Genomic DNA, 26,343 nt, shown 5'->3' with positions numbered 1-26,343 from the left:
GTCCACCAAAATGCGTTCCTCTGTGAATTTGTTAGGTTTATCTATTGTATCTGGTGCTCCCTGAGAAGCTGCTTCTACGTGAGTGAGACCCTATGCAGATTGGGGAATTGTTTCAATGAGCACCTTTGCTCTCTCCGCCACAAAAGGCAAGATCTCCCGCTGGCTACCCTTTTCAATTCTCATTCTGACATGTTGTCCATGGCCACCTCTACTGCCACGATGAAGCCAAACTCAGCTGGAGGAACAACACCTCATATTCTGTCTGATGAAAGGTGTCAGCCCTACTTGTTATTCTCTTCCCCTCCACAGATGCTGCCTGACCTGCATTTTGTGTGTGTGTGTGTGTGTGTGTGTGGCATCTGCTGAATCTCTTGTTTGTGACTGCTTATAGTTTGTAATGGTTTGTATTATTTTATCTAAGCTGTAAGATGTAAACAATTTGATATTCACAAATTTTAGAAATGCTGAGTTTTCTTGTTTGTCTACTATTTACCCTTAAAGATCCCATAATTAATTGTAGAGTGAAGTTTTCCCCCATTGCAGCACGGCATTGATGTGATTTCTTGCAAATCCAAGAATTTTCAATTTCTTTTGTCATGTTGCAATCATGTTTCACATTTCATTTAAATATCTGCTTTCCAACAGAAAGTCCTCTTGCTGTCTCCAATGGAACACTCGTTATTTGTCCGGCATCTCTAATCCACCACTGGAAAATGGAAATTGAACGGCATGTCTGTAAGAATAAACTAAGTATATACATGTACCATGGCTCCAGCAGAGAGAAATCAGCAAAGCTGTGAGTACCTCTGGCATTCTTCTCCCTATTCTTAAATGCATTTACTGTCCTATTGTAAAAATGTTTTAGACAGCATTGTACATTCAACTTTCTTTTTAGTGTAACGTTTAGTCGGCGTTTGTTATATATTTGTTCATGATCTTTATGAATTCCGAGTCCCTGGGTAATGAATTGATCTGAATGAATAATATGCAATTCAAGCTTCTCACTGTTATCTCAGTAAATGTGGCAGTAATAAATCAGTTACAATTAATTATGTTAAATACAATTACAGATCAGTCTGTGTTAGTATAGTAAATTAACCAAATAATTGGTAAACTGATTCTAAATGATTTTATTAACATTCGTGTAAAATTAGGTTTGTAAAGTTGAAGATGCACAGCTGTGTTCATCTGTGCATATAGATTAAGCCACACAGTAATATAATACCCCAAAATTTCCATAAATTTTCTTCGAGGAAAGCATTAGGCAAGGCCACTTGCCGCTTTCTCATTCCCAACGTTGGGGAATGAATAATAAAGTGAATCTGTGGCTTCATAGAACACCAAGACATTTGTTTGCTCCAGCAATTGAACAATAAAGCCAGTAGGAAGAAATAAGCAAGCTAGAAGGAATATCTCACTTGGCTCGGGTAAGTAGACATTAAGGGACATATGGAAAGTGGAAATGAAACAAGTGCTATGGCATTATTTTATTAATCATAATCCAGGCTATTGAAATTTTTCTTTAGGCTTTCAGAATTTGATGTTGTTATAACGACATATAGTCTTGTTGCAAAGGAGATCCCAGTGAAGAATGAAAAAGGAAAATGTGCAGCCAAAGATGAAGGAGCATCTGTAAGTTAAGGGTTATGGTTCATGATGCCATGGGTACTTTGAAGAGAACCATCTTGATGGATAACTAATTTTATGTGCACTCTGTTATTGCTTCTTACTGGGAAAGTCACATACTAACAGGCAAAGCCTATAAAAAGTTTTCATTTTTTGTTGTTTTACAACATTGTTTGGCATTTTTTCTTGACACTGTGTCAAGTGAAAAAAGATCTCTACAAAGTGATCCAAATTAACTACAAATATAAAACACAAAATAATTGATTGTATTAAGTATTCACCCCCCCCCCCGCCTTAATATGATGTATCAAATCATCACTGGTGCAGCCAATTAGTTTTAGAAGTCACATAATTAGTTAAATGGAGATCTGGTTTTGGAGACGTGTGTGTAGTCAGAGTGTTTCAGTTGATTGTAGTAAAAATACACCTGTATCTGGAAGGTCCAACTGCTGGTGAGTCATTATCCTGGCAAAAACTACACATGAAGGCAAAAGAACACTCCGAGCAACTCCGCAAAAATGTTATTGAGAAAGCCCAGGTCAGGAGATGGATACAAGAATATTTCCAAATCACTGAGTATCACTTGGAGTACAGTTAAGTCAATCATCAGGAAATGGAAAGAATATGGCACAGCTGTAAATCTGCCTTGAGCAGGTTGTCCTCAAAGGCTCAGTGACTGTAAGAAGGGGACTAGTGAGGCAGGCCACCAAGAGACCTATGGCAACTCTGGAGGAATCACAAGCTTCAGTAAGATGGGAGAGACTGCGCATACAAAACTGTTACTCGGGTGCTTCACCAGTTGCAGCTTTTTGGGAGACTGATAAAGAGAGAGCCACTGTTCGGAAAAAAAGACTCACATGAAATCTCGGCTAGAGTTTGCCAGAAGGCATGTGGGAAACTCTGAATTCAGCTGGAAGAAGGTTCTATGGTCTGATGAAATCAAAACCGAGCTTTTTGGCCATCAGACTAAACGCTATGTTTGGTGTAAGCCAAACACTGCACATCATCAAAACCACACCATCCCTACTGTGAAGCATGGTGGTGGCTGCATCATGCTGTGGGGTTGCTTCACTGCAGCAGGCCCTGGAAGGCCTGTGAAGGTAGAAGGTAGAATGAATGCAGCAAAATACAGGGAAGTCCTGGAAGAAAACCTGATGCAGTCTGCAAGAGAACTGGGATTTGGGAGAAGATTTGTTTTGCAGCAAGACAGTGACCCCAAGCATAAAGCCAAAGCTACGCAGGAATGGTTTAAAAACAAGAAAGTTAATGTCTGGAGTGGCCAAGTCAGAGTCCAGCCCTCAATCCAACTGAGAATTTGTGGCTGGATTTGAAAAGGGCTGTTCACTCACAATCCCCATGCAATCTGACAGAGTTTGGGTAGTTTTGTACAGAAGAAGGGGGAAAAATTGCAGTGGCCAGATGTGCAAAACTGATAGAGACCTATCCACATAGACTCAAGGCTGTAATTGCTGCCAAAGGTGCATCTACTAAATACTGACTTGAAGGGAGTGAATATTTATGCAATCAATTATTTTGTGTTTTTATATTTGCAATTAATTTAGATCACTTTGTACAGATCTGTTTTCACTTTGACACGAAAAAGACTTTTTCTGTTGTTCAGTGTCAAAAAAAGCCAAATTAAATCTACTGTGATTCAATGTTGCAAAACAATAAAACATGAAAACTTCTGAGGGGTGATGAATACCTTTTATAGGCACTGTACATCAGAATTTTTTTTTTAATTTAAGCATCTGTAGAATTTTTAGTGAGATAACACTTTAAGTAACTTCTAAGAAGGGTGGATTGAGTATATTATAATTATGTTAGTAAGGGAGATATCTAATATTTGCTTCCATATCCTAAACTCTTTTGGGATAATTCAATGAAAGTAAGTAATTTGTTGATCATCTATATGTAACTGTGTTCCATTGAAAAATCATTTCTGCTGTTATGCTGTTTTCAGTCTTCAGTTAAACCAGAATCCTCTCATTCACCTCTACTGAAGATATCTTGGTCTCGGATCATCCTGGATGAAGCTCACAACATTAAAAACCCCCAAGTTCAAACATCAATAGCAGTATGTAAACTCAAAGCTGGAACTCGCTGGGCAATCACAGGAACACCAATACAAAACAACCTTCTGGATATGTACTCCTTGCTCAAGTAAGATGACAAGCCAGAGCAATTTTCATGCTTTGTTTTTAAATTTGTTTCAAATTTTATTTGTGTTATCTGCATTAATAACTAGATTATTTCAAGTTTATTCTGGAAAATTCTCAATATGTTCTCTTCCTTTAAGCATTTTTTAAAAATATGACCCCCATATCTTTGCCTTGTTAATTGAAGCTAACTATGCAGCTGAGCCAATTATAATTGTTCATCTTTCTAAACTGCCCTTTTTTCAGATTCCTTCACTGCTCCCCATTTGATGATTTTAAGCTTTGGAAGAATCAAGTTGATAATGGGACTAGGAAGGGTGGTGAACGCCTCAACATCATCACCAAAAGCCTTCTATTGCGAAGAAATAAGGACCAACTTGACTCCAGTGGCAAGCCTCTGGTATGTTGGCTGTTCAGACTTTCCAGTTTTAGAACATAGAACATTGTAGCACAGTGTAGGGCCTTTGCACACAATGTTGTACTGACTTTTTAACCAACTCTAAAAGCCCCACCAGTTTTGGGAGAGAGAGGATAAAAAGAGCAGATTTGGGCAAGGCCACTCTTTTTCAGCTGCGCTGGCGCAGAAAGTGCTGGTGCCAGAGGCCTAAAGCTCAGCTGCAAATAAAAGGAGGGTAGGCTTAAGCAGAGTGGCCATTGTCAGAGTGTGCCAGTGATAGAATGTGAAGGCTTTAAGAAGGGGTAAGCCTGTTCTTTTTTTTAGTATAGAGTAGTCAGGATGAAATGCTCCTCCTGTCGGATGTGGGAATTCAGGATACCTGGCAGTTTCCCTGATGACTACATCTACGGGAAGTGCACCCAACTTCAGCACCTGACTGACTGGGTCAAGGGGTTGCAGCTGGAATTGGATGTACTCAGAATTGTTCGGGTGGCTGAAGATATTATGGATGAGACTTTTGAAGAGGTGGTCACACCCAGAGTACAGGTTTTGGACAGAAGACAGGTGACCACCGGGAGGGGTAGGGGGATTAAGAAGTTAGTCCAGGGTCTCCTGTGGCCAGTCCCCTCAGCAACAAGTGTACCCCTTTGGATTCTGTGGCGGGGGGGGGGATGACCCATTAGATCATGGCAGCAGCAGCCAGGTTGCTGGGACTGTGGCCAGCCCAGAGGCTCGACAGGGAAGGGTAAAGTCAGGCAGTGCGGTAGTTATAGGGGACTCGATAGGGGAACAGAAAGAAGGTTCTGTGGCCACAGAAGGAACACCAGGATGTTGTTTGCCTCTCAGGTGCTAGGGTCCGTGATTGGAGCGGCTGCAGACTATTCTTAAGGGGGAGGGGAAACAGCCAGAGGTCATTGTGCATATTGACACCAATGACATAGGCAGAAATGGGGAAGAGGCCCTACACAGTGAGTATATAGAGTTAGGAAGGAGGCTGAAGAGAAGGACCTCCAAGGTTGTAATCTCCAGATTACTCCCATTGCCCCAGCTAGTGCAGGTAGGAATGGGGTGATAGCACTGATGAATGAGTGGCTGCGGTGATGGTGAAGGGACAGGGTTTCAGGTTCTTGGATCATTGGAATCTTTTCTGGGGAAAGGATGACCCGTACAAGGGAGACTGGTTGTACTCCGATTGGAGCAGAACCAATATCCGCACGGAAGAAAGGCCTGGCAATCTACTTCTATATCATACCATGAAAGCCCTGTGGACAAATACACTATCTATAGGTTCACCTTGAGTTGATCGACGATACTCAACAGCAACAACATAAATGAGGGTAGAGATGAAGTTCATGTGGACGCAATAGAGATATCCAGATGGTATGTTGCCTCCCTGGTGGCAGGATGAGGAATGTCTCAGATTATGTCCACGGCATTGTCAAGGGCGAGGATGAGCAACCAGAAGTCTTGATACATATTGGTACCAATACAATAGGTAGACGAGGTGAGGAGGTCCTGAAGACAGATTTTAGAGAAAGCTGAGAAACAGGACCTCCAGGGTAGTAACCTCTGTGCCACGTGCCAGTGAGGGTAAGAATAGAATGATTTGGCAGGTAAATGTGTGGCTGAGGAACTGGTGCAGATGCCAGGGGTTCAGATTTGTGATCATTGGAATCTCTGGGGAAGGTATGACCTGTACAAAAGGGACAGATTATACTTGAACCCGAGGGGGTACAATATCTTTGTGAGCTAGAGTTGTTCGGGTGGATTTAAACTAATTTGTCATGGACGGGAACCAGAGCCATAGTGCTGAAATGAAGTAGTTGAAAAAGGATCTAGTGCTTTCCTATCGTATATGATGAATAAACTCTTCTCAGGCTTCTAGTCGGGTACGGGTATCGATTAAAACCGACATTTTGATAACAAACTCCATCTTCATCCCTGACAGAGTTTGTCATCAAAATGTCGGGTATAATGGATACCTATACCGGACTGGAAGCCCAAGAAGAGTTTCTTCTTTCATGAGGTAGTTGGTTTACAAACAGAGGCAATGCGTAGTGAGACTTCTAGCAGGGAGATGTTGTTGATAGGGCAAAATTGCAGTCAACAGGATGAATTGTAACGTAAAATGGAGACAAAATTGAATAGAGTGAATACAGGACTAAAGGTGTTATATTTGAATGTGCACAGTAAATGGATTAAGGTCACTGAACTCATAGCACAGTTACAGATTAGCAAGTATGATGTTGCAGGCATACTGAATTGTGGCTGAAAGATTATAGCTGGGAGCTTAATGTCCAAGGGTACTCATTGTATCGAAAGGATAGGCAGGAAGGCAGAAGTGTAGCTTTGCTCTGTTAGTAAAAAATGAAATTAAATCATTAGAAAGAGGTGACATAGGGTCAGAAGATGTCGAAGCATTGTGGATAGAGTTAAGAAACTGCAAGGCTAAAAAGATCCTGATGAGAATTATATACAGACCCCCAGACAGTACTGAGGATACGGTCTACAAGTAATAACTGGAGATAGAAAATGCATGCCAAAAAGGCAATGTTGCAATAGTCATGAGGGATTTCAATATGCAGGTAGATTTGGGAAGGTCAGGTTGGTACAGGGTTCCAAGAGGGGTAATGCTGATGTGCAGAACTGATCAACAGTTACTAGAAACATTTGGTTGAAGTTATTGCTGTACAAGGGGCCACGTATACACCTGACCTGAGGGATCCAATATCCTTGTGGGCTAGAGTTGTTCGGGTGGGTTTACGCTAATTTGGCATGGATTGGTCCAGGGTTAGTGAGTTGTGTGAGTGCTAAGTTGGCACCAGAAATGTGGCGACACTTGCACAATCCTCACTGATTGGATTTGGCACGAGCGGCACATTTCACTGTATGTTTCGATGTACAGGTGACCAATAAAGCTAAGCTAAACAGTGATTTGCTGTTTCAAACATCAAAGTCAATGCTGACATAAAGGGACAGTGTCTGTGGATTTGGCTTAAGGCCGGCACTTGTCTGCATATTGTAGTTTAGATGTAACAATTAGCAACATTTATTTGACAAGCTTTCAGCAGTTAATTTGGAACAGCCTGTTTTAGCTTTGTGCTTTAAAAATCAATGAAAATGGAATTTTAATTAAAAGTTTCGTCTTTTGAGAGCGCATAAGAAGTGAGTAAAATTGTGGCTGATCCAGTCACTTTCCTGTGCTCTCCCTGATTGTCTTGACTCTCTTTGCCTGGAATAATGTTTGCCTCCTCAGCTCTCTGAGGTAGAGAATGCCAGTGAGTCATGACTGCCTAAGGGAAGAAACTGTTACTCGTGTCTGACCCCTCATTCTGAAGTTGTCCCCAGGTTTGGATACTCCACTAGGGGGAGCCATCCACCCTTGTTAATCCACCTCAAAATTGCGTATTTCGGCAAAATCCCCTCCTATTTTTGAAAACTGCACGAAATACAGGCCAGTGTGTTCAACTGTCCTTCATGCATCAGTCCCTTTATGTCAGGAATTGACTTGGCTGCAACCATATTTCCTTCCCCACCTGTAATAACTAAAAGTGTACTTGGTATTCCAGGTTGGACCAAAACTTCGCTATTCCATTTTCCCTTGTGATACAATTAGCCTTCCAAATTGCTTGCTATACCTGCAAGCCACACCTACAGTGCACAGGATCCTCTCATCAAAGTCATTAAGGGCGGCATGCTGGCATAGCAGCTCTCATAATGCTACCACAGCGCCAGCCACCAGGGTTTGACTGCGCCACTCCCAGTGACTTGCATGGATTTCCTCCAGGTGCTCCAGTTTCCTCCTACATTCCAAAGATATACGGGTCAGGTTAATTGGTCATATGGGTGTAGTGGGAGGCACATGCTTGTTGGCCCAAAAGAGCCAGAACACTGCTGTATCTCTAAACAGAATTAAAATGGATTGTATGAAAAACTTCATCTTTGAACTTTGTCATGGCAAAAATAGTACAAGGCCATCAATCTCCAGTTGAACAGTCTGGTGATGCCTCAGTATTTATATAACAAACTGATCATAAATCGTTATAAGTGCAAAGTTTAATTTTCACTACAAAGAACAATTTGTTAATTTTGAAACCAAGTAGGATTGATGAGAACTGATAATATAAATTGAAAATTGTCAGCCTGATGGTTCTTTTGAGTCGTAAATAGTTAGCTCATGAATAAATTATTTATTTACAGGTTGTCTTGCCTCAAAGATTTAATCGAAGTCATCGACTAAAACTATCAGAGGATGAGGAGGCAGTTTATTCTGTCCTGTATGCTCGTTCCAGGTATGTTTGAGGAGTTGTGTGCTGAACAGCATACACTCTTGTTCCTACTATTCACTGCATTATTATTGGGATAATGCTGTCTATTATCAGCCAAATTTAGTGGAACCTGCTGATTAAGTTTTCTTTGGATCAAAGTATGATTGCCAGAAAGAGGCGTCATCCTGGCGGTAAAATCAAAAGCACAACACAATTATGCAAGATAATGCGTAGCAACCTCTGGGTTATACATCTGGTGCCCCATCTGCTGCTAAATTTTCCAGGCATATTTATCTAGAAGCTTTTTTATAATTGGACAAAGGCAAAGTACATAAATATGTGCATTTTTTATTTATTTACAACTTTTAAACTCTTTTTTACGAAAAAGATCTGTGCATTTTTTAACGTGGTATTCCAATACATGTTGAACTGCCATATTTTATTCCCGTGCTGTAATTTTAACAACAATATAGTTAAAAGACTTTCTTTTTAGTCTCACAAAACATATTCTGCTTCTGTTCAAGGACCAAACGATGAAATAAAAGTTAACAATGTTATCCATTTCAGGCCTTTGATGAGAAATGCAGCGATACTTTCAGACACAGATTATTTGTGTAAATGTTTCAAAGCTTTTTCTTTATGTAGGTCAACCTTGCAGTCATATCTGAAGAGACATGAGGGCAAAGACCATAAAGCTGATTCATCCTCCCAGGTAGATAATCCTTTCAGCAAAGGTAAGAAAGCCAATTTTAAAAGATAGACATTTGTGAATAATTGACAGCAAATTGAGTATCTTGGGGTTGGTTACTTTGTGGCTGTTTAGAAGTAGAGCATAAAAGGAACATCTGCAATGATACTGACATTCTGCAGGTCAGACAGTATCTGTGGAGTTGTGACAAAAAAGTTTGGACCTGAAGCGTTAAAAGGTCAACTATTTGCATCCCCTCAAAAAACACTAAATCGAGTGCTGAATAAGTCTGGGGTATTGGCAACCCATTGTACTCCTCTTCAGGCATTTGTTTAATTGTAAGGAGCAACACTGAATAACATGGGATCTTGGTCTTTAGTCAAATTGGATTTTTGGCAGTCATGCCATTTTCAAAAGCCTATGTAAATATAGCTTTGATTTCAGTCCCTACACCCTTTTTAAAATGTACCTTTCTTATCGGTGTCTGTTTTCACTTTGCGCACCAGATCCATTACACTACACTTCTCTGTATTTACTTTGGATTTGCTACATCTGCCTGCTTTCCAGTGCCGTCCTCAATATTGCATTTACTGCATCTAACTATAATGAAATATTACATTTATTGTATATGTAGCCTTCCAGCTACACTTGACCCTTTCCAGTTCCCCACCACTCAAACCAGTCCACTGATGATGCCATAGCTTCAGCCCTCCGCTCCATCCTGTCCCATCTAGAAAACAATGCCTCATATGTCAAGATATTGTTCATCGACTTCAGCTCGGCATTTAACGCTATCATCCCTCAGAGGCTGATGGATAAACTGTCCTTGTTGGGACTGAACACCCCTCTCTGTATCTGGATCTTGGACTTCTTCACAGAAAGACCTCAGTCAGTCTGAGTTGGCTGCAACATCTCAAGCTTCATCACGCTGAACACTGATGCTCCCCGGTGCTGTGTGCTCAGTGCTCAGCCCACTTTTGTTCATGCTGTTGCCTTGACGGCACTGCCAGAATCAGCTCAAACCGCATGATCAAATTTGTGATGACGCTACAGTGGTTGGCCTCATCAGCAACAATGTTGAGTCGGCATACAGAGAGGAGGTTGAGAGGCATGTCAGATGGTGCGAGAACGGCAACCAAAGTCTCAACATCCGCAAGACGAGATGATTGTGGACCCAGGAAGGCACAGGTTGACCATTGCACATCAGTGGCTCTGACATGTGAAGAGCACAAAGTTCCTTGTTAGGCACATAACGGAAGATCAAACCTGGACCCACAGCAGTTCACTAGTCAAGAAAGCACAGCAGCATCCACCCTTTCTGAGGAGATTGAGGTGTGCAATGCTCTGCACCCCCATTCTAACAACTTTCTACGGGAGCACCATTAAGTGTCCTGTCTGGCTACATCATTGTGTGGTACGGCAACCACAAGGCATCAGTCTGCAAGACCCTACAGACGATAGCAAAAGCTATGAAGAGGAGCACTGGGGTCTCCCTCCTCTTATTTGTGACATTTACCAGGAGCATTGCAGACGAAGATCCCAAAGCATTGTTCAGGAACCCTATCACCCATCCCACAATCTCTTTGACCCACTATTGTCAGGAAGGAGGAAAATGTCTTTGTTAAGTTAGTAATATTATTCTTCTAGTAAACTATATATCTTTGAGAAGTATCTTTAAGCTGAGTTAGAAGTTAGAAAATTCTACTTCGAATGTAGTTTGTTTGCTTCCTGAATGTTCATTAGTAAGGTGTGCTACTAATAGTTATATGCCTAATCTACCACTTTGAAAGTTTTAGTTTTATTTAATTATTTGATTTTTTTTTCTAGTAATCATTACTGGATAATGAAATACTTATTGCTTGGAAGCTTTAAGAAATCATTCTGGCTGGTGCGGGCATCAGATTACAATACTTAGAATTGCTAATTTCACCCCATTTTAAGAGATTCAGTCTTTATTTGCATCTTTGTCTCCCTGTTATCACTGCTAGTGATTTTTTCGTACGGATGTGAGACTTGATTTATTGCATATAGTTTCATATAGTGTGTTAGACCTGTTTTGTGCAAATGGTGAACTAATGTGACAAACCTAACAGAGAGTATGTTCAAGGTCTAGTCTATATACAGACATCCTCTTCAAATCCCAGAAATATAGTGCAATTTAGTTATATATAATATGCAAACATATTTATAGAAAACTATGAACTATGTTCTGTTTGTGTTCTGCTTTTATTTAGTTAGTCAACAGTTCGGTATTGAGTCTGTCAGTGGTGGAAAAGCCACATCCACTTTGAGCACTGTCCACATCTTATCATCACTGCTCAGACTTCGGCAGTGTTGCTGTCATCTATCTCTGTTAAAGACGGTAAGAAATTGTTGACCCTAGGTGCACTGACCACACATAGAATACAAAACATTAAACAAATTCCTCCTTTAAAATTATAAATATTGGAGGTTAAATTGCAAATAAAATTTGCAACTTGGTAAAGGATGTAAATAGTGGAAACCACTTAAATTAAATACCATGGAAGTTATTACTGTTGAAGAGCTCTAATGGAAGATACGCAAGGATTTTATCTCATTTGATAATAGTGCTTTTGTGTAAAACTAACACAGTCAACCATAGTCACATGAATATGCCAATTTGGTTTGCAACAAGATGAAACTTTTCTCTTTTGTAGTTAGAAAATAAAGGATTAAATTGGATTTTCTTCAACCAACATTCAGGTTCACACAGCAGGACAGGGATCACCAAACAACAATTTTGAGGCCCATTGCCGCATTTGGTTTATCTGTTCCACTGCAAATCTGTAGTTGCAACAAATAATTTAAAAATATTTAAGCAATTATTGGGGATTTATGTTTAAATTGATTATCTTCCACTTTAGGCTCTCAGTAACACTGAAATGGAATCTGAAGGTATCACTCTCTCACTGGAGGAGCAGATGAATGCATTATCATTGTTGGAGGCCACAACCTCTGACACCAATTCAACTGTAAAATTAAATGGAACCAGCTTCAAAGCCAACCTGTTTGAGAGCACCAGAGAGAGCACCAAGGTATGTTTAGATCTTTTGTTGATGAAATCACATGCAACATAGAAGGTGTCACTGGCAAAGTGAGCATTTATTGTCCTTGAGAATGTGCTGCTGTGTCACAACCTTGAATTACTTCAGTCGTTCTGATGAAGCTATTGTTAGAGCGTTTCAGGATTTGGACCCAACTGTTACAAAAGAATGATAATATGATTCTACCTCTCAGAAGTGTGATTTGGTGGGAAGTTACAGGTTCTACCATGTCAAATTGCTGGGTTTGTAAACAAAAGAAAGGCTAGATTGTACTTCTATGATATACTTTGGGATTTTGTAATATATATTAAATTCACTCAGTTACTGGTTGTCATGTCAGTGTGTAGTGGGTATCTCAAAGTGCTTTACTGAACTCCTGAAAACACAGTTAGTTAGCCCATAAGTTGATCTGTTTGCCACAGCAAATTATCTTAAAATGGGTTGGATGATGAGATGAGTTGTATTGAGGAAGGAATGTTAAACAAGATTTTGTGAATGTTCATCAGTCTTCAAGTTAGGCGACTCCTTTGCTGTGTATACCCAATGCTGTATAAGTGATCTTAAACTCTTTATGTACACTCATATATTTTAAATAAAAGTTCAGTTAGTTATATATGATGGATGAACTGAGAATTAAATAGAGGGGAGAATATTGTTGAAGGTAAAGAGGATAAAGAAATTTGTGAAAGATGGAGAGAAGAATCATAAAATAACTTGGGTCTATTTACTACTGTAAAATAGCAAAACATTTTAAGCTGCAAGGAAAACTGGAACTTCCAAAGGAGTTTCAGGGGAAAATAAACAACGAATTGGTCACAAATAAGGACTGTAGAAGGTAATTCTAGAGCATCACACTCTGTCTGCAAGGATAAAGGTTATACCAACAGAGATGAGATACAAAGACATGGAGTTTATATGAGGAACCATTCATATGATCTGTTGTAATAACAAATAGAAATCTTAAACTATGCATGGTTTAGAAATTGAAGTTTTGTTGCATTATTATCAACTTTCAGCTGATTCACAACCATAGAAGTGATACAACCAAAACCTCACTTTTCAATCCGTTTCTTTTATTGCCAGATCTCTGCCCTACTAAAGGAATTAAAAGTAATAAGAAGCAGCCCAGAACCCCAGAAAAGGTATGTGTAATTCTATGAAGGCTTTAGTTTTTGGAAAAACATTTAGCTGAAGGGAAGACTTCTTTTTCTAGGTACAATGAATAACGACTTTTTAAGGAAGTGGTCCTTCACCATTTACAAGCAGAGCGATCTTATCAGTTCCATTTCACCTCCTGTTTCCCTGTACAGGTGCAACTTATTCCCTCCCACACACCTATCAACTCGCCTTCTGTCATTTACCTCCTGTCAGTGTTACAGTAGCCACTTCATCTACCAGCATGTTTTTGTATGTAGAATGAAATCAGAGCACCTGCCATTCATAAGGAGAACACACAAACAATGCAGCAGGCAAGGTCAGGATTTAATCACGGTCACTGAAGTTAAGGCAGCAGTGTTGATCACTGTGTAACCATGCCTCTTTTTTTCTATAAAGAAGTTGTGCGGACATTAAAGTCCAAGGACGTCATAAACTACACTAGGGAATGGGAACTAATACAGAGGTGAGTCACAGTAAGAGATTCGGCTTATTTCAGAATTTACTTGTGGTTCTTCATTAAATTTCTTAGCTGCACTATGAATTTATGTAAGTAAGGCCAGCTTTTAAAAGTGAGTCTAACAAACTATAAAAGCTGTCTTAGAGCTAAAGAAAAGTACTCTTACTTCCCTCCCCCACATCCACCAAACCCAAAGTTCACTGCATGAGGAATAAAATGGGTATTCCTGATAATAAAGAGCTTAATCCCTGCAAGGAAAATATCTTGAATCTTGCTCTAAGTAAGCATCCGGAGATATTTGAACTTTAGAGAGGGAGGTGTAATTCTCTGCAGGTGTACATCTATTAATCCTGTCTTAATCTTCAGACTGCCAATAGGAACTTAAAGGTACCTCAAAGTGTGAGTCGGAAGAACATCTGATCAGCCAGTGGAATAATGTTTTGGCACAGACTAGAGGGGCCGAATGGCCTGTTTCCTGTGCTGTAGTGTTCTCTGGTTGTAACTGTCCTTGTGTAAAACAGGATTGACCATAATTCCATGTTTTTTTTGGCCACCAAATATGTAACATCATTTCCAAGACTATAAAATGTCTTTTGTAAAATAGTCTTTCCAATATAGTTATATAGGCATCCGTTAGTCTCATGAGACCATGGATTTGTGCCTTGGAAGGTTTTCCAGGGCGCAGGCCTGGGCAAGGTTGTATGGAAGACCGGCAGTTGCCCATGCTGCAAGTCTCCCCTCTCCACTCCACTAATGTTGTCCAAGGGAAGGGCACTAGGACCGATACAGCTTGACACCAGTGTTGTTGCAAAGCAATGTGCGGTTAATTACCTTGCTCAAGGATACAACACGCTGCCTCAGCTGAGGCTCAAACTAGCGACCTTCAAATCACTGGACCAACACCTTAACCACTTGGCCACACGCCCACGCCAACACCAACACCATTTATAGTTAGAGTTCTCATTTTTGATTCATTTAACTATTGTCAGTCACTTCTCCCCCAGTGTAATCATTTCTCAGTGGACCAGTATGCTGAAAGTGGTGGCAGTCCACTTGGATAAAATCAACTTGACCCACGTTACTCTGGACGGTAGTGTGACTCCTAAATGTCGTATGGACTTGGTAGAAGAATTCAACACTAACCCAAAAGGACCTCAGGTACCAACTGACTGCTATTGCAATTTCTGGAGGGGAGAAATATCTGCATTTTTAATACTTGGTTTACTTTACAGATTAGATTTGGATTTTCAGAAGGCTTTGATAAAATCCTGCATAACCATTGCAAAATTAAAGACCAGGCCATTGAGAGTAATACGTTGCCATGGATTAAGGGAAAATAATCTGCTGATGCATTGGTAACAGAATAAAAGAGACTTCCTCCAGTGACCAGTAGTGGTACCTGAGCTATCAATTTGCTTCTCAGCTTTATGCAATACTTATCAATTTTTTGGATGAGAAAACCAAATTCAATATTTTTAAGTTTAGTGAATATGCTTGCGAGGAAAGCACAAAGAGACATTGAGTGAATGGGCAAAAAGGCAGCAGAAACAATATAAAGACCGGATAAATATTCACTTCAGAAGGATAAACATGAAGGCAGAATACTATGTAAATGGTGACATTTTGGAAACATTGCCATAGGAATGGGGTGTCCTTATCTACCACCAAACATTCAGGCACAGCAAGAGATAGGACAATAGGTGACATGTTGCCCTTCATTGAATTCAAAACATTTTCAATTCAGGACAGATGACACCTAATGCCTTGCTGTGAGACAATTTCTGGAATGTTTGGCTCCTTACCTAAACTATGCACATCCCAGAGGTTTTGCTGCATAGGTTCACTAGACTGGTGAACTATTGTATTTGGAGTGATTTGGTCAACTAGGCATATCTCCACTACAGTTAAGAATTAGAGAAGATCTCATTGACATGTACAAGATTCTGACAGAGCTGGGTAGCCACAAAGTGAGGATATTTACCCTGGTCAGCATATCTAGGAGAGGATCATAGTCTCATCAGGGTACAGGATAAAACAAATATTTATGACTAAGATGAAGAGAAATTCCTTTAGAGATCTAAACCATGCAATTCTCTCACTGGAGGCAGTGGATACTAAATTCTGAATAGATTTATGGAGGAGATGGATCAAATCCCTGACAAAAGGCAATAAGGTTTATGGGGAAGGAAATGGGAAAAAAATACTGAGATGGAGAATCAAGCAAGCTTGCAAAGCCAAATGGCCTACTGTTACTCCTATTTTTCCTTGTTAGGCTTGCTTATTGCCAGCACTCACTCCATGGACTGTCATTTTGAAATGTTGAAATTAAAGTGGATTTTGTAAAGTTTATTTTATGGTTTATATCAGGAATTTTGATTATTGATTGCCCTTCCTAGTTTTAGTGTGTAAATTTTCTCTGACTTGGAATTTTATTGATGCTGGGTAAAGTTTGTATATGCATTGTTTAAATAATCCCTCTTATTTCATCAGTTTCAACTGTAATGTGTGGTTTCTGAAACCTAGGCAAGGGTCTCGGCCCAAATAAATGTGTTTATTGGACAAAAGGATGAGATACATTAAAAGAAATGAGCCCATCCAGTACGATGACACATTTATTTTTACTTTGTGAAATGCACGAAAACAGTCCTGATGAATGGTCTCGGCTCGAAACACCAACTGTTTCCTCTTTTCCAAGATTGCTGCCTGGCCTGCTGAGTTTCTCCAGCGTTTTGTGTGTGACACTTCCATTGTTCCTCTGTCTTATCACAGGTCATGTTGGTCTCCCTCTGTGCCGGTGGTGTGGGTTTGAATCTTATTGGAGGCAATAACCTTTTCCTGTTAGATATGCACTGGTAAGATTAAGGATTAGCAGTCATGAAATTGTATCTTTCAATTATTTTTAAAGATGGGATACAGTGGCATGCAAAAGTTTGGGCACACCTGGTCAAAATTTCTGTTACTGTGAATAGTTAAGTGAGTAGAAGATGAACTGATCTCCAAAAGTCATCAAGTTAAAGATGAAACACTCTTTTCAACATTTTAAGCAAGATTAATGTATTATTTTTGTTTTGTGCAATTTTAGAGTGCAAAAAAGGAAAGGAGCAGCATGTAAAAGTTTGGGCACCCCAAGAGATTTGAGCTCAGATAACTTTTACAAAGTTCTCAGACCTTAATTAGCTTGTTAGGGCTATGGCTTATTCAGAATCATTGTTTGGAAAGGCCAGGTGATGCAAATCTCAAAGCTTTATAAATGCCCTGACTCCTCAAACCTTGTCCCAACAATCAGCAGCCATGGGCTCCTCTAAGCAGCTGCCTAGCACTCTGAAAATTAAAATAAATGATGCCCACAAAGCAGGAGAAGGCTATAAGAAGATAGCAAAGCGTTTTCAGGTAGCCGTTTCCTCAGTTGGTAATGTAATTAAGAAATGACAGTTAACAGGAACGGTGGAGGTCAAGTTGAGGTCTGGAAAACCAAGAAAACTTTACGATAGAACTGCTCGTAGGATTGCTAGAAAGGCAAATCAAAACCCCTGTTTGACTGCAAAAGATCTGCAGGAAGACTTAGCAGACTCTGGAGTGGTGGTGCACTGTTCTACTGTGCAGCGACGTCTGCACAAATATGACCTTAATGGAAGAGTCATCAGAAGAAAACCTTACCTGCGTCCTCACCGCAAAATTCAGCGTCAGAAGTTTGCAAAGGAACATCTAAACAAGCCTGATGCATTTTGCAAACAAGTCCTGTGGACTGATGAAGTTAAAATAGAACTTTTTGGCCGCAATGAGCAAAGTTTGGAGGAAAAATCGGTGCAAAATTTCAGGAAAAGAACACCTCTCCAACTGTTAAGCACGGGGGTGTATCGATCATGCTTTGGGCTTGTGTTGCAGCCAGTGGCACAGGGAACATTTCACTGGTGGAGGGAAGAATAAATTCAATTAACTACCAGCAAATTCTGGAACCAAACATCACACCGTCTGTAAAAAAGCTGAAGATGAAAAGTGAATGGCCTCTACAACAAGATAATGATCCTAAAGGCACCTCAAAATCCACAATGGTCTACCTCAAGAGGCGCAAGCTGAAGGTTTTGCCATGGCCCTCACAGTCCCCCGACCTAAACATCATCGAAAATCTGTGGATAGACCTCAAAAGAGCAGTGTATGCAAGATGGCCCAAGAATCTCACAGAACTAGAAGCCTTTTGCAAGGAAGAATGGGCGAAAATCCCCCAAACAAGAATTGAAAGACTCTTAGCTGACTACAGAAAGTGTTTACAAGCTGTGATACTTGCCAAAGGGGGTGTTACTAAGTACTGACCATGCAGGGTGCCCTAACTTTTGCTTCGGGCCCTTTTTTTTTTGTTATTTTGAAACTGTAAAAGCCGGAAATAAAAAAAGTAATCTTGCTTAAAATATAAAGAAATGTGTCATCTTTAATTTTATGCCTTTTGGAAATCAATTCATCTTTTACTTGCTTAGCTATTCACAGTACAGGTTTCCCCCGCCATCTGAAGGTAGTGCGTTCTTATGAAACGGTTCGTAAGCCGAAATGTCGTAAAGCAATTACCATTTATTTATAAGGGAAAATTTTGTGAGTGTTCGCAGACCCAAAAATAACCTACCAAATCATGCCAAATAACACATAAAACCTAAAATAACAGTAACATATAGTAAAAGCACGAATGATATGATAAATACACAGCCTATATAAAGTAGAAATACTTTTCCACAATCATTACTGAACTGTTCTCCATAGTGAAAATCTCACGCAAGCGCCGTCGGCAGAAAATCTCACGCAAGTGCTGTTGGCAAAAACACGGCGCAAGTGCTCTCCAGTAACCTTTAAACCATGAAGCTGCCAAATCATACCATATAACACGTAAAAACACACAGCCTATATAAAGTAGAAATAATGTATGTATAGTGTAGTATCACTTACCGGAATCGGGAAGACAGCGCTGAGCACACTGATGATGGTGTGTTAGGCTGAGTCGGAGTTTGGGTGGTGCAGTGATCCCCCCACCCTCCGGGCTGCCGAGCGATACATTGCCGCGAAGAATGCAGGAATGCAGCGGTAGCCGGGAGGTACACAGCACATCTTTATGAAAAAGCTGAAACAAACATGCTAATTAATTAGGTGTCGCCCGTAATTGTCGGCCCAGATCAGTGCCAATTTCCGATTGCGTCATCTCTGATCTGGGCCGACAATTACGTGTCGGCGGCACCTAATTAATTAGCATGTTTATTTTGGCTTTTTTCTTAAAGATGTGCTGTGTGCCTCCCGGCTACCTTTGCATTCTCTGCGACTCGGTATCTGTCCGTGGCCTGGGTGTTGGGGTGGTGGGACACTGGGGTGTCATCTCGTTGCCTGTTTCCATTAGAACAGGCGGCTCATCTTCTCCTATGTCTGTCTGCCTCGATGTTGAAGGTCGAGGTTCGTCGTCTGCTGTGGCTGATGTGGAAGGCTTGCTTGACTGCTGAGCCTCACGTATTTTTCTATCACACAGTTCTTTAATAAGGACTCAAACCATCCTGCAAATATCCCCTAAACCGACGTACCCTTTCAAAATGAAAGTCATGCTTTATCATTACTCATTCGGTTTCGATTGTTATCCTTTTTTCTTCCAATTGCATCAGCTCTTCATCTGTCAGTTCATGGTGATGGGATGCCAAAACCTCTTCAACATCATGTTCGTCAACTTCCACAAGCCAAACTCACATTGTCCTTACTTCAAAGTTGCTGGTGAACGCAGCAGGCCAGGCAGCATCTATAGGAAGAGGCGCAGTCGGCCTGAAACGTCGACTGCGCCTCTTCCTATAGATGCTGCCTGGCCTGCTGCGTTCACCAGCAACTTTGATGTGCGTTGCTTGAATTTCCAGCATCTGCAGAATTCCTGTTGTTTGTCCTTACTTCGTTCACCATGATCAAAATGCTTAATTATGTCTAGTTTTACCATAAGTGTAACATCCTTACGGGCTCTTTCAGGCTTTTCCGATACCATAGAACTCATCTTGCAAATGGCTGCTCACAGGCTCGTGGTTAAGCAATGCCGGCGAGAATCCGGGGGAGAGCGGCTGCTCGGGGCGCGCTGCCTTTTATCGCGCGCTGAATTTTTTTCGTAACAGTGAAAACACCTTCTGAAAGCGAAAAAAGGGTACTAATGTAGGTCTTTTGTAACAGTGAGGTTTCATAAAGCGAATGTTCGAAAAGCGGGGGACACCTGTAACAGTAATTTGACCTGGGTGCCCAAACTTTTGCATGCCTCTGTAGGTTGAATATATTTTCCTCATGCACAGAAAGCACTGAATTATTGATAAAATCGTATCACCTTGACTTTTTTCTGCAATTGATTTTCCATTCTTTAAATACTTGTATTTTCATATTTTCCTCTTTCTTCTTTGGTATGGGTGGAGTCAAGTCAGTATCAACATGCAATAATACAATACCCCAGATAAGTAAACTGGGCACAGCCATTTCAAATAAGTCTACATGACAAACTGAAGTCACTCAAAAGTGATTTAGTGTTAGAATTTCTGCAAGATGGGGCAAAGAAACAAATACGAGGAACTCTGGATGCTAAAGCTATATCCAGAGTGGGATAAAGAGAACAAAAGCAAATGGCAGGAGTTTGTATGTTCCCCCCATGACCGTGTGGATTTCCTGTGGGTGCTCTGGTTTCCTCCCACTTTGCAAAGACGTAGAGGTTCTTAGGTTAATTGATCAAATGGGTATAATTGGGCAATGCAGACTTGTTGGATCAGATGGATCTATTTCCGTGCTGTATCTCTAAAATTAAAAAAAAATAAAGATCATCTGAATTCAGGGGAGGTCCAAATTGTTGAGGAGTTACTGGGGAGAAAAATGAAAAGGGGGAAGCTCAAAATATAGTTGGGAATTTCCTTAGTCTTTAAACAGTTTGGATCTATATTTAAGGGCAAGGGGGTAACCAAGGAAAGAATGGGGCCCATGTGTATTCTGTGCATGGAGTCAGTTTGTGGGTAAGGTTTTAATTATTTATATACAGTAAGGGAAAGGACACTGTAGTTGAAGAATTCAGGGAGAGGAGAACATTAAAAAAGGAGGAAGACAATAGTGGACAAATCCCCTTGGTCCGATGAGATGTAACCCAGCTCTGGGAAATAAGGGTGGAGATTGTCAGGGATCTGGCAGAAATTTTAAATCTTCACTGGCCACAGATGATATATCAGATGCCTGGAGGATAGAAGATGTACATTTTTTTTTGAATAGCTGCACAGATAAGCCTGGTTATCACAGGAAATTGAGTATAACACTGGTTGTAGAAAAATTATTAAGGAATAAAATTAGTCTAGCGTTGGAAAGGCAAGAATTGATCCAACATAGCATGACTTTGTGCAAGGGAAATTGATTAGTTTGACAAATTTAAGAGTGAATTGATAGGGTACTGCACCTGGCATAGTCTACATAGACTTTGGTAAGGTTTTAGACAAGTTCCAACATGAGAGAGTATACCAAAAGGTTGGAGCCCATGAATTCCAGGACAACATGGATTCATATTTGCAAGGGTGGTGGGGGGGATGCAGGTGGCGGATAGTGGAACATAACAGAAATAGCTAAAGAGTGAATAGGTTTAATAGGTAGAAGGCTTGAAGAGGTTGAGGAAGAAACCTTTTAACCTATTGTGGGGCTAGAATCTGGAATATGCTGCCAGGGAGTGTGGCAGTAGCAGAGACACTCGTTACGTTTTTGTATCCAATGAGCACATGAATCTTTAAGGCTACAGGTCAAGTGTTGGAAAATGAAATTGGTATAACGAGTATTGTGATGGTTGGCACGGATGTGGTGGATTGGAGGCTCAGTTTCTCTGTTGTAGGACTGACTGTCCTTGCTCTGAGTCTCAAACAATGCTGCTTTCATCTCATTTTGTTACTAATCAATAATTTTTTTCTTCTTCGTTCTGTACTTTGCTTAACTGAGTTGTGGCTTAGTATTTCAAACTAGGATAATCCAAGATTATCTGAATTTGGTTAATTAATCCATGTAACTGAGTCACCTGTATGTTGCTGAGAGCAAGCATCTTCGCTCCAAACACCACAAAAAGCGAGATTTCCCGGTGGCCACCCATTTCAATTCTACTTCCCATTACCATTCCGACATGGTAATGGTCACCTCTACTTCCAGCAAGAGGCCACATTCAGGTTAGAGGAGCAATACCTTGTATTCCGTCTGGGTAGCCTCCAACCTGATGGCATGAACATGGATTTCTTGAACTTCTGGTAATCGTACACCTCCTCTCCTTCACCATTCCCCTTTCTTGTTTCCCTCTCATACCGTCTTTCCTTACCTACCCATCATCTCCCTGTTGTGCTTCAACCCCTTCCCTTTCTTCCCCCTTCTCCAGCCTTTTATCTCTTTCACCAACAGCTTCCCAGCTCTTTACTTCACCCCTTCCCCCTCTTCCAGTTTAACCTATCATCTCCCCATGTCTACTTCTTCCCCCCCCCCCCGCCATCCTCCTATTCTGATTCTCCCTTTCCTTTTCAGTCCTGATGGCCCAAAAAGTCAACTGTTTATTCTTTTCCATAGATACTGCCTGGCCTGCTGTGTTCCTCCAGCATTTTGTGTGTGTTGCATCTGAGTCAGCAATTTGATTTTTATAATGTCTTGACAATTATTTATGAAACCAAAGATGTATTCTTTGATTTCTAGCAACATTCATCCAAATGCTTTAATGGTTAATTTATTTTTATCTGAAGTATCATTCAGCAAAATAGAATTCTGATTAAAATATAAAACTATAATGGATAACAAAATGTTGAATCATTAAATTTCCTTTTATAATCAAGATAATTGGTTGCATTTATGAATTTGATCTATTTTCAGGAACCCTGCACTGGAGGAGCAGGCATCAGATCGAATTTATCGTGTAGGGCAACGAAAGGCTGTCACCGTGCACAGGTAATTGAAATATCAAACTAATATCATTTCTGAAGGCTTGCATGAGAAGAGTAGTGAAAAAGATATTAACTTGGTATAAAGCAGGTGCATTTGAGAAACATGATTCGTAACTATTTGAATGGACCACTTGCTGGTACAGGAATCTGGTCCTGGACATAAATTATTTTACCATATGGCCCATATGGGACAACTTCTTCCTACTACACTCCGTGGCCAGTTTATTAGGTAAGTGCTACAGTAGAGGGACTCGAGTGACCCAAAGGTGGCTAGAGCAGGGATCCAATTAAGTACTGGCAGGAAGTGGTGGGCAGTGGAAGCTGTTCAGGAGGCAGAGGCGAGGCTGCGTCACAGGAGGCTGGTGGGAGTGGTCACATGAGGCCGAGCTGGGCTAGGATCCTTTCCAACTCCCCAAATGGACAGCAGAGGGAAGGAAAGGCGTCGTCTAGTTCAAGGAGGAGGTGAGAGCAGTAGTGGAGGAGATGAGAGCCTGCAAGGTGGTGGGAATGAAGCAACAGGGAGCTTGGACAAGATGGGAGAATGCGGTTGAGAGGAAAGTGACCTAGGCTGATCTTTGGAAAGCCGAACCACACCACATACAATTTCTCATCCGGGCAGTGTACGATGTGCTTCCAAGCCCATCAAACCTGCACACATGGGGCAAGGCAGAGTCATCTGCGTGCCCACTGTGCTCCAAGTGAGGAACCCTGGAGCACATCCTCAGCGGCTGTGTAAGGGCACTTGGTGAGGGACGATACAGGTGGAGGCATGATCAGGTCCTGAAGACCATCGCTGAAGCCGTCAGCGCAGGAGTTGAGTGGGCGAAGCGGTCCCGACCCTCCAAGCAGACCATTGCCTTTGTCAGAGCTGGGGAGCAGCCGATACCTGCCAAAAGAACATCTGCAGGCATTCTGACCTCTGCAAGGGACTGGCAGCTGTTGGTGGACCTCGAAGGGCAGCTGAAGTTCCCCAACCATATCGCAGCCACCACCCTGCGACCAGACATTGTCCTAGTGTCTGAGCCCACTAAGCAAGTGGTGCTGCTGGAGCTGACAGTCCCATGGGAAGATAGCTTGGAAGAGGCCTTTGAAAGGAAGCTCTCCAAGTACGCAGGACTGGTCAGCAACTGTCAGCAGGCTGGATGGAGAGTGAGGTGTCTCCCAGTGGAGGTTGGTTGAAGGGGATTCGTAGCCCGTTCTTTAGTTAGAGCCTTCAGCATTTTGGGCATCGAGGGAGAGAGGAAGAGGAGAGCCATCCGCAGTACCACCGATGCGGCAGAGAGGGCCTCAAGATGGCTGTGGCTCCAAAGAGGGGAGCCATGGAATCATAAGTAGCTAGCCATCTGGACACAAGCTGGGGTCTGATCAGCCTCGGCTGGGTCACCTGGAGGAGGCTGTATGATGTTGAAAGACCTGAAACACCCGATGATACCAGGAACATCACTGAAGATGTGTCCAGAAGCATCAGTAGATATATGTACACAGGTACACTTGCTTGTTGATGCAAATATCTAATCAGCCAATCATGTGGCAGCAGATCAGTGCATAAAAGCATGCAGACTCAAGAGGTTCAGTTGCTGTTCAGACCATAAGGTATAGGAGCAGAATTAGGCCATTTGGCACATCACGTCTGCTCCGCCATCTATTCGTGGCTGATCCAATTTTCCTCTCAGCCCCAGTCTCCTGCCTTCTCCCCATATCTCTTCGTGCCCTGACCAATCAAGTATCTATCAACCTCTGCCTCCACAGCTGCCTATAGTAAAGAATTACATAGATTCACCACTCCCTCACTAAAGAAATTCCTCCTTATCTCCTTTCAAGAAGGACGCCCTTCTATTCTGAGGCTGTGTCCTCTTGTGTTAGACACTCCCACCATAAGAAACACCCTCTCCACATCCATTCTATCAAGGCCTTTCACCATTCGATAGGTTTCAATGAAGTCATTGCTCATTCTTCTGAATTCCAGTGAAGGTAGGCCCAGAGCCATCAGAGCTCTTCATATGAGAAGCTGTTCAATTCCAGAATCATTTTTGTAAACCTCCTTTGAATCTTCTCCAGTTTCAGCACATCCTTTCTAAGATAAGGGGCCCAAAACTGCTCACAATACTCCAAGTGAGGCCTCACCAGTGCTTTATGAAGTCTCAACATTACATCCTTGCTTTTACATTCTAGTCCTCTTGAAATGAATGCGAACTTTCAATTTGCCTTCCCCACCACACACTCAACCTGAAAATTAACTTTTAGGAAATCCTGCAGAAGGACTCCCAAGTCCCTTTGCACCTCAGGTTTTTGTATTTTCTCGTCATTTAGAAAATAGTCAACCGTTTCAATTCTTCCACCGCATGCATTCCATCTGCCATTTCTTTCCCCATTCTCCTAATCTGTCCTTCTGTAGCCTCTCTATTCCTCAAAACAACCTGCCACTTATCTTCATATCGTCTGTGAACTTGTCATCAATTCCATCATCCATCCAACTCATTAACATATAACGTAAAAAGAACGTGTCCCAATACAGACCCCTGTGGAACACCACTAGTCACTGGCAGCCAACCAGAAAAGGCTCCCTTTATTCCCACTCTTTCCTCCTGCCAATCAGCCACTGCTTTATCTGTGCTAGAATCTTTCCTGTAATACCATGTGCTTGTAGCTTGTTAAGCAGCCTCATGTATGGCACCTTGTCAAAGGCCTTCTGAAAATCCAAGTACACAACATACACTGATTCTCCTTTGTCTATCCTGATTGTTATTTCTTTGAAGAATTCCAACAAGTTTCTCAGGCAAGATTTTCCTTTGAGAAAACCATGCTGACCACGACCTGTCTTATCATATGCATACAAGTACACTGAAGCCTCATCCTTAATAATCAACTCCAACATCTTCCCAACCACCAGGGTCAAACTAACTGGCCTATAGTTTTCTTTCTTCTGCCTCTCTCCCTTCTTCAAGAGTGAAGTGACATTTGCAATTTCCCAGTCTTCAGAAACCATTCCAGAATCTAGTGATTCATGAAAGATCATTACTAATGCCTCCACGATCTCTTCAGCCACCACTTTCAGAACCCTGGGTTGTACACCATCTGGTCCAGCTGACTTATCCACCTTCAGTCCTTTCAGTTTCACCATAACCTTCTCTCTAGTTATGGTAACTTCACACACTTCATGCCCCCTAACACTTGAAACTTTCCCCACCATACTGCTAGTGTCTTCCACAGTGAAGACTAATGCAAAATACTTATTCAGTTCGTCCACTATTTCATTGTCCCCCGTTACTACCTCTCCAGCATTATTTTCCAACGGTCCAATATCTGCTCTTGACTTTTACACTTTATGTATCTGAAGAAACATTTTGGTATCCTCTTTAGTATTACTGGCTAGCTTTCTTTCGTATTCCATCTTTTTTTTCTTAATGACTATTTAGGTTGCCTTCTGTTTGTTTTTAAAAGCTTCCCAGTCCTCGAACTTCTCAATAATTTTTTCTGTATTACGTGTCCTCTCTTTAGCTTTTATGCTAGCTCTGACTTCTCATGTCGACCACGGTTATGGCATCTTGCCTTTAGAATACATCTTCCTCTTTGGGATGTATACAGTATATCCTGTGCC

The 26,343-nt window shown here is 41.3% G+C and overlaps 1 protein-coding gene across 2 annotated transcripts in view; it reads left to right on the top strand.

The window, feature by feature from the left end:
* Positions 1 to 26,343, top strand: part of ttf2 (transcription termination factor, RNA polymerase II) — a 98,612-nt gene that overhangs the window by 54,258 nt on the left and 18,011 nt on the right. For both annotated transcript variants that reach the window (XM_063050724.1, XM_063050723.1), the window contains exons 11-22: positions 646 to 796; positions 1,527 to 1,632; positions 3,590 to 3,789; positions 4,032 to 4,185; positions 8,383 to 8,474; positions 9,096 to 9,184; positions 11,373 to 11,500; positions 12,024 to 12,194; positions 13,287 to 13,345; positions 14,823 to 14,976; positions 16,588 to 16,670; positions 22,675 to 22,749. In XM_063050724.1, the coding sequence (XP_062906794.1) occupies positions 646 to 796; positions 1,527 to 1,632; positions 3,590 to 3,789; positions 4,032 to 4,185; positions 8,383 to 8,474; positions 9,096 to 9,184; positions 11,373 to 11,500; positions 12,024 to 12,194; positions 13,287 to 13,345; positions 14,823 to 14,976; positions 16,588 to 16,670; positions 22,675 to 22,749 (1,462 nt within the window). The remainder of the gene's footprint in view (positions 1 to 645; positions 797 to 1,526; positions 1,633 to 3,589; positions 3,790 to 4,031; positions 4,186 to 8,382; positions 8,475 to 9,095; positions 9,185 to 11,372; positions 11,501 to 12,023; positions 12,195 to 13,286; positions 13,346 to 14,822; positions 14,977 to 16,587; positions 16,671 to 22,674; positions 22,750 to 26,343) is intronic.

The sequence above is a fragment of the Mobula hypostoma genome, chromosome 6, assembly GCF_963921235.1.
Source record: "Mobula hypostoma chromosome 6, sMobHyp1.1, whole genome shotgun sequence".
Lineage (NCBI taxonomy): Eukaryota > Metazoa > Chordata > Chondrichthyes > Myliobatiformes > Myliobatidae > Mobula > Mobula hypostoma.
This window is presented reverse-complemented; position numbering and strand designations above follow the sequence as displayed.